This window comes from Equus caballus, chromosome X, assembly GCF_041296265.1.
Source record: "Equus caballus isolate H_3958 breed thoroughbred chromosome X, TB-T2T, whole genome shotgun sequence".
Classification (NCBI taxonomy): domain Eukaryota; kingdom Metazoa; phylum Chordata; class Mammalia; order Perissodactyla; family Equidae; genus Equus; species Equus caballus.
The window spans coordinates 74,986,527-74,994,964 of NC_091715.1; the positions used below are offsets into that span (position 1 = coordinate 74,986,527).

General features: G+C 59.0%; 1 protein-coding gene across 1 annotated transcript; it reads left to right on the plus strand.

The window, feature by feature from the left end:
• The first annotated feature begins 401 nt into the window (after positions 1 to 401).
• On the plus strand, positions 402 to 5,698 carry LOC102149744 (uncharacterized protein CXorf49 homolog). Its single transcript, XM_023633825.2, has 6 exons — positions 402 to 3,118; positions 3,714 to 3,873; positions 4,407 to 4,483; positions 4,742 to 4,787; positions 5,385 to 5,426; positions 5,532 to 5,698. The coding sequence occupies exons 1-5, from the start codon at positions 1,856 to 1,858 to the stop codon at positions 5,423 to 5,425; spliced, it is 1,587 nt and encodes a 528-aa protein (XP_023489593.1). The 5' UTR covers positions 402 to 1,855; the 3' UTR covers position 5,426; positions 5,532 to 5,698.
• Positions 5,699 to 8,438: the final 2,740 nt, after the last annotated feature.

Consider the following 8,438-nt stretch of genomic DNA (forward strand, 5'->3'; position numbering starts at 1 on the left):
TCGGTCACAGCCCCAAATCCCTCAAAAATGAGGGATGAACATAAAATAGGGGGAATTGATAGCAGCTGTGATCTCAGTTTCCCATCATTAAACCCACCATATACACGGTTAAAACCAAAGCACCCATTCCCTGCTTACTCCCTGGCTTCCTGGCTCCAGAATCCACTATCCACCATGGAGACAAATGCCAAGTACAACCACGTGGATTCCCTATCTCCTCCCCACAAGGAGCCACAAGCTGGTGGGAAAGCTGCTGACCGGCAAGGTCACGGCTCCCTCCTCTCTGCAAGTAGTCTCAAGGCCAAACACAGGCTGGTGGAAAAGCTCTGACCAACAAGGTCATATACTCCCCCTTCCCTACCTAAAACCCCAAATAAAAACTCTTACTTTTAGCTTTTCAAGGAGTTTTGGATTTCAGCATTAGTTGCCCTTTCTCCTTGCTCAGTGCTGTGCAGTAACAAAGTCCTACTTTGTTCCACTACACCTAGTGTCAGAGATTGGCTTGCTGTGCAGTGGGCGAGTGAACTCACTTCAGGTTTGATACCAAAAGCAAGGACTCTGGAGCCAGACCGCCTGGTTTGAATCTTGCTGCCAATCCCGACAAGCCCAGTGACCTTGGGCCACTGGCTGAACCTCTCAGGGCCTGTTTCCTCCTCTGTAAGAGGATGGTAAGAGTGGCTACTTGAATCCTAGGATTGTCCTGAAGATGTGTGACTATTTATCTACAGTGCTCAGAAGAGTGCCAGGCACCAACCGAGTACATGTGGAAGAAGTTTCTTTTCCTGGACGCTGCCAAACCACCCTCCCAAATGGCTCTCCTACCCTGCTGCCACCGCTGCCACTGCTGCTGCCTCCCCTTCCAAACCCTGGGCCCCCTACCTGTGGTCAAAAGCAAGGGTTTGCTCATGACCTCCCCCCGCCTTGGAATGGTGGAGCTCTTAGATGGTTGCAAACGTGGTGTGGGAAAACTGATTTGTGGTTTTATTTCTCACCTCCAGGACCAGCAATACTGAGCATCCTTTCGGGCGAGCACTGGGCACTGGGATTCCCTCGTTTGAACTGACTCTGAGTGAGGCAGGGGCCAAGAGACAGAGGGCAAACCCCAACCTGCCCCCAAACCAGCCTGAGCACACAACCACAGGCCGATTTGATCACCTATCATCCTCGTGCAGTTGCGACAGAAACCCAACAGCCGTAAAGACAACATTGCTCTCTGGCCCTTTACGGCGGAAACAGTACGCCCGACCCCTGATGGCTGGCTGCGGGCTGCCTGTGCCCATTCTCCTACGGGGTCATACGTCCTGTGGACTAGAGCCTGGCCCATCCCTTGTGCGCCACATGCCCCACCAGGGACCTGCCGTGTCCCCCCACAAGCCCCACCGCACGCCCCCCTGGGCCCGGGGCCGGCCTTGCCCCACTCCCTACGCGGGAAACCGGGGCTCAGAGCTGCGGCTGCCACTGGAATGTAGCCTGTGCCGGGGAGGCGGCCTGTTCGGAAGAGGCGGGACGAGCGCCCCGACGGCCGCATTCAGGCACTGGACGGGCTTCCCACTGGCGGCCCGCGAGGGGCTTCGGAGGCCCTCCAAGGCCCTGGACGCGATTGGGGAGGGCCTCGGGGGGCGGGCCCACAAGGGGCGCGCTGGTTGGCGGGGGCGGCCCCACGCGAAGGGCGCGGCGCAGGCGTCGAAGGCGCGCGCAGGCCGCGCGTGGTTTGAGGCGATCTCGTAGGGGGCGTTTCGAGAGGGCGGGCGTGCCCCCAAGGCCTCGCCGCTGCGCACGCGCGCCGCCGCCCGTCCCGCCGCTCCTCGGACGTTAGTCTCCCGCGAGGCGACTGAGGGCCGCCGGGACTCACGACATGAGCTCCCCCGACGAGGAGTCTGTCTTGGGTACGGGTTTCGACCCGGAGGGCGGGGAGCGGGCGGTCGTCTGCTCGGCCGAACCCAGAGCCCTGCGGACAGCCGATCTAGGTCCTGCTTTGGGGGCGCCGCGGAGCGGCGAGGGCGAGGGCGGGTTCCTAGAGCCCGAGGGCTTGGAGTCCGAGCGGCATGTCATGGACTCGGGAGGGCTGGTGCTCCGGAGCCGCCAAGGTGGACCCAGCTTCCCGGCCGACGACAGGGGCGCCGCGGTGGACTCCGCGTCCCGCCGGGCGCCGCGGTCTGCGGTAAACATCGTGCAGCAGCTGACCGAGCGGGGCGTTTGGGGCGTCTGGAGATACCGGTACCCTGAGAGCTGTGCCGCCCGAGGCTCCACCGTGTGGGCGGGCCCCGAGGCCGGTGCCGGTTTCCGAGGCGCTCCTGCCCCTAGCTGGGTGGCGTCGCAGCCCTCTTCCACCGCCCCTCTCCACTTCCGTGGGCCTGAGGGAAGCCGGGCCTGGGGGAACCCTGAAAGAGGCGGGAGGAGCAGGATGGGCGGCCCTGCGGGTCGTGGGCAGCCCTCGGCGGGAGGCCCAGTCAAGCTGCCCTCCGACCCAGAGTCATCAGACGAGGCCAGGGAGATACAGCTGACAAGAATGAGCTTTTACCCCAAAGAAGGCGGCCAAGCCAAGACCAGTGGACCCGAGGATCCTGGGGACCCACCCAGACGCTTCAGTTTTCCCACCAGGGAGAATTTACCCCACGTGCCGGGCTCTTTCCTGTCCTCCGCTGCCCGAGCGTCCACCTTGGCTGCGGAAAGGCAGACTGTTGGAGAGATGGACTTCTCTTCCTCCCAGAAAGTAGAGTGTGTATTCTGGCGCAAGATGGGGAACAGGCCCAGCTACCAGGCAGCTGACACCGCTGCCACTGCCAGTGTCCTGTCCCGGGCCACTCCTTGGAAGAAGGCGGCCCTGGGGAAGAAATGCCTGGGGGCTGCCTCACAGGTTGCCCAGGGGAGAATCTTTCCTTCCTGGGGGCAGAGAGCCTCGGCAGCTCCCCCGGACCCGGCCACGTTCCCGCCACTCTGTGGTGTCCCGCTGCTTGTGAGGCGCAAGAAGTATCCCTTGGCTCCTGCGGGAACCAAGCAATCCAAGCAGCCCGGCACTGGGGAGAAATCTGTGGCCAGGAGGACAATGGAGTCCCAGCCGGTGGAGGTGGCGGAAGAAGATATTGACCCAAACAGCGACCCAGCCCCACAGGGCCAAGTGAGTAGACCCCGCTCCTCCTCTCTCCCCGCCTCTCCCCCCACCCCAATCAGGGGCTTCTTTACCCATGCTCCCTGTGCCCATCCCTCGGGGGTGGTCACTGGGGACCCTCGGTCATTAGCTTGCCAGAGGGGGGTCGTTCTAGAAGGGGAAACGTGAAGCCAACACTTTGTGTGTGCTGGCCACCATTCTCGACCCTTGGCCCGTTTCCTGCCTCCTCCCCCAGAGAGGGGCTGGGATGGAAGGGAGGACTGGTAGCTGGTTGGGATCCGGGGACCCCTTAAAAGTTTGGGCCGCAGAGCTTCAGTGTTCAGACTCACAGGCTATCTGATCTTACTTCCTAGCTGTTCCCCAAGTCTTCTCTGCAGGAGACCTGGGCTTTCTCAGTGCCCCACTGTTCTCCCCAGCTCAGCTCTGCCTCCTGGCCTGGGGCTGACTGAGGGCAAAAGTACTGATGAGATCAGCCTCTGAATTCCCTGGCCTGTTCCCTGCCTCACCGCAGCCTCTAAACGCGTGTGGGTACAGACACACACACATACACACACACACACGCACACAAATTCCCAGTCCAAATGGGTGAGAAATGGTTTTTTAGCCTCTAGCGCACAGACCAGAGCCATGTAGTCCATGCATGCATCGTGAAGAAGGCAGCAGTGGTGACCTCAACACCAGAGCTGCTCCCCAAGTTCCAGGAAACCCACAGTCCCTGGCCCCAAGCCAGGGAAATACTGTACCTAGGGAGCCTGCACCCTCTGGTGAGTCTTCTGGGTGAGTGAGCCATGAGTGAGGGGAGAGGGGACAAGAGGGCAAAGCTCTGGCTCTGGCTCTGCTGGGGGCTCAGCCTTGATCCCAGGCCTCCCTGCCTACCCAGGCAGCTTCTTCCAAGGAGATGGGGCACGCACAGAGCTGGCCTTAAGTCACATCATGCTCTGCATGGGGTTTGTGCGGCAACGGTGATACCTTAGCAGCGCCCCAAACCGCGACTCCGGATGTAGACTCTCAGCAGGACAGAGCCTTTTCTGCTGAGTTCTTTTGGGCCGCTGGCTCATTCCAGGGTCCAGGCTGTGGCTGCGGCTCTGGGAGAGTCCAACCCAGAGCCACAGTCCTGGGGAGCACAGTGGTGCTGGGGCTGCCCCTGGGGAACAGGACAGGCGAGGCATGCCCTGAGAGAAGATGGGAGCTGCGGGGCAGAGGAGGGGCAAGTCCATGCCATCAGAGGGTGGTGCTGCCTCACTTGCCACTTCCCTGGGAACCTTGGAAGCTGGACGTCCTGTTCCTTCCCACTCAGGTGACCAGGAACCACTTGACCGACCTCCAAGACCAGAAGGGCAGCAGCAACCACCTGGAGCAGAGGGCTGTCCTCGGGTATTGTTTCTGTGGTTCCTAGAAATGCAGGCCCAAACTAGACGGTGGGGTCGGTGTACAGGGTCAACTGACATACGTGTTGCCCTCCCTCCCCCATCCTGTACCCCACAGAGGGAGTGCACCTCCTTTCCCCGAGGAGCCCCTGCCAGTCTAGCCACTGGGGTTTTGGAGGTAGGGGCCCGGGGAGAGGGGAGGTTGAGGCGAGAGGAGGCCAGCTGATACTAATCATTTCTCTTTCTCTGGTGTCTGCTGGCCTAGTGTCTCGAGCTACAGAGAGAAGTAGACGACCTTAAAGAGCAGCTTGGTATGAGGAACCTCTGGCTGAGGCAGGGGCCAGGGCAGGGGCCCCGGGAGCGCCTGCGGTGTCGTAGTGCAGGACTCGGGGCCCTGGGGTGGGGCTGGGCCGCAGGGGCAGGCGGCCTCACAGTAGCCAACGTTCCTGTGGGGAGGAGAGTCCAGCAGGCCTGGCCCTGGAGCATGCTGTCAGGTACAGCCGAGCGCCTGTGCAAATAGGAAAGTGTTGTCTGCACTGCACGCGCACACTGTTGACGCGAACAAGGCCTAGAGATCTCCTTCTCTTTAGACGTTCAGAGATGGCTCCTTGTTTTCCCTATAACTGCTGTTTGGTGTGCCTTGTCCCCTGCTTGTGTGTTCATTTGACAAGTTCTGAATGGCCCTGATATGCCCCAAAGCTGGAGACCCACTGGCACATTTGGTTCTCATTTAGAAAACATTTCCCCACGGAATTCAGGTGGTGGGCGACTGAGTCCGGCCCGGGGCTGCTTGCATAGGGCCTGGAGGGGTTTCCAGGAGCAGGGTTAGGCAGTCCCCCCAGGGACAGGGGCACGGGCTTCTAGATCCCTGTGGGTGGAGGGCCTGCTTATGCCTCTCTCTGTTTCAGCCGCTGTGCTGTCCCTGGCTGACAAGTTCCAGAGCCTTTGAAGTGAGTGTTAAACACACCATACCCCTTCCCACAGTCGGGGCTGTTCCGGAGGGTGGGGGCAGACTCTGGCTTGAGCCTCTTCCCCGGCCCCACTCTGTTTTGCAGGTTGAGCCCAGCACCTTCCTACAAGAGAAGCAGCTGGTGCCTTTGGAGCCCTGGAGCTGCGGCCAAGCTGGTTCCCTCCTGTTCTCCCTCAGCCTGGGCTTCCGCCCCTTCTTTTGCCCTCTCCCCACCCCAGTTCACAGCAGTTTCACATTAAAGGACTTCTCATATTCTGTGGTCTGTCCTCTCTTGGGGGTGGGGGGACTGGGCAGGCAGAGAGGTTGAGGCGGGCTGGGGGACTGCCGCATTTCAGATCCTTTTCTGGAAGAGGAACCCTGGCATTCTGTGTGGGCCTTCTCCCTGTGGGGAGTCTGGGCCAACCTCTGATAGGAGCCCTGCAGTCAGGCCAGCAGAGTGCCTGGGATCTGGGCTCTGGCTTCTGTGTGGGTGCTGCCCAGCCACACTCGCATTTACCCACTTTCCCCTGCAGGCCTTCTTGGTGTTCTCTCCGAATCTCCTCCTCTTCTGGGGTCTCCAGGTTTCCCATTCCATGCGGCTCTTCCCCTTGCCCTTCAGCAGGAACTCAGGACCACTTTCCAGAGCCCCAGTCCCTCTTTCCTTCCCTCATTGGGATTACTGCCCTGCTTCTCCCCTCAACCCCACTTTGTGTTCTGAGCACTCTTGATGCCTCAGGTGGCTTTCCGTCCATCAGTGGCCTCCCCTACAGCTGTACTTCCACAGGTGGTAAAGAGCACATTTGAGCTCCTCTTCCCCCTTCCCAGGCCCAGTCCTCTCTGTGTGGTCCCTACCTCCCTCTGGTGGCGCCGTGCGCACAGACAGCTCACCCGGGAACCTGCACATTTTCCTCCTCTCCTCTTTAGCCCTCACCTTTGACACTCGCTTACCAAACCTGTCAGTTCTCCCTCCTTGGTTTCAGTAGAGGGGTGGAGGCAGAAGTCACAGCCCCATGGGATGGTGGCTCGTGGAGCAGGAGGGAACGTACTGGGAACACAGAAGGAAAGCGCAGATCACTCTCGGCCGCTGTCAGGGAATGAGTGTTGTGGGGCCAACCTGGGGGAAAGGGCCCACCGGCACCCAGAAGTGGATGGTCTAGCCATAGGAGCTTTCATGTCCTTCCAGTCCTAGCCAGCTTGCTGGCCTTCCTCCAGCCTGGTCTTCTCTATGCCCTGGGCTACAAGGTGGACAGGCGGTTTCTATGGCAAGTGTGCTTGGTGGGTCTCAATGTTCCTGCACGATCCCCTTCACATACTGTTGGAGCACCTCCACGACACAGATTTGCCTGGAAATGATGTTTCTGGGTCCCAGCTCAATCTCCCAGACTGCCTCTTTAGGTTGCACAAGACCTAGTGTGAACTCCAGGTTCAACTTCCCCTCCCTGACAGTTGGAGGTGGCTTCCTTCCTTGACCCGGACCCAGGCCTGTGCCGGCCTGAGACTATGAGGGACACATTGGTGTTTGAGTGAGGGGAGGATGAGTTCTGCCAGACACCCTTCCTGAGTGCCTGGGTACAGAAAAGGAGGACCGTGGTCGATAGGATGTTCAATGTTGGGGCAGGTGTGTGTGTGAATAAAAGTCATTGTGGACAATTTTCTCTGAGGGAGAAAGTTGTCATTCAGGGAGTAAGAACTTGCAAGAGAGCCAATGAGCAAAAGGCAGTGTTGGATCTTTTTTTCTAAGGGGTGTTCCTAACAGCTGCTGACAACATAAGAGAGAAATGACATGGAAGTCACCAAACCCCACGACGGGGTGTCTGGGGCTTGAGTTGTTGGAATCGCCAGAGGAGGCTCTGGATGCTCTTCTGCAATCCCAGGATGTCTGATGTGTGTCCTGTGTATGTCGATGGAATGAGAGGGGGAAGGCTGGCTGCCTCAGAGTAGCGGGGACACGGCTCAGCTTAGAAGCTGGGAGCTAATGGAGGAGACTGCCCCAAGGTGAGCTGACCGGGCCAGGGCAGGATGGGCACGGGGAGGATGGGAAGTACAGCATGACTGCCCCTGGAAACCTGCACAGACAGGGTTCCACCCTTGAGGACCCCATGGTCTCACCCTGTCTCCCTCCCGGGCCCCGGGCCTGAGCTCAGGTGGACAGACCATTGGGCATGGGATGGGTCAACCCCATACCTCTGGGCTGGAAGGCAAGGTCTGTGAGACTTAATCCTTCCACTTTGAAGCCCTCGCTGGAGAAGGTGGCCTTGATTGAGGTTTAGGCTGTGGCTTTGCCCCTGACCCAATGGTGATTTCTTGGCGGGACAACACAGCTTGCTGCTGTCTGAGTGAATAAGTTTGACAGAGACTCTACAGCTGGGGTTTTGGCCCAGAGAGACATGTGGGCAGGTTGTGGCTGGGGGGCTGTCTAGCAGGGGCACTGCCATGGGGGGCATGGGGCCATGCTTGCCAGCATGAGGAAGGGGAGAGGCGTGTGGAAGGGGACATGGGAGGGCATGAACACGACCCTTCATGACTGGTTTTGCCAGCCCCTCTTCCCTCCTCTGAGCACGCAATCTCTCTACCCGGTGCTCAGACCAACTATTGCACAATCATGTTGCTGTAAACATGTACACCACAGGCCGTGGCTTGGTACCTGCCAGTTCCAGAGGAAGTAGGTGGCAGACACTGAGGCCTAGAGTGACCACAAACAGGCACATTCCTCACAAACTTTTAAAACCCCTCGCCTCCCCTCTTTCAGGGAGATGTGATGAAATGAGACAAATTTGAGGGCTCACTCTCATCTCCCAGCTGATATCATCCGAAGTGAAAACCCTTTCCTTGCCCTAGGCCTGTCATTCCAGTTTTTATTTGACCCCTCTTGTGTGGTGAGTAAAGAACCTATATTTGTAGGCAGTAACAGGAGGGATCCAAGCTCTGGGGAGGACTGATAAGAAAAGGTAGAACTCCAGTCTTAAAGAAACTTAGAGGCAGAATGTGGAGGAAGGAACAAGACAGAAACTCA

Bases quoted from the DNA above. Each gene is read 5' to 3' on its own strand.
- LOC102149744 (XM_023633825.2), top strand. From the start codon at position 1,856: ATGAGCTCCCCCGACGAGGAGTCTGTCTTGGGTACGGGTTTCGACCCG. The intron at 3,874-4,406 runs GTGAGTCTTCTG...CTTCCCACTCAG, and splicing joins TAGGGAGCCTGCACCCTCTG to GTGACCAGGAACCACTTGAC. The intron at 4,788-5,384 runs GTATGAGGAACC...TCTCTGTTTCAG, and splicing joins CGACCTTAAAGAGCAGCTTG to CCGCTGTGCTGTCCCTGGCT.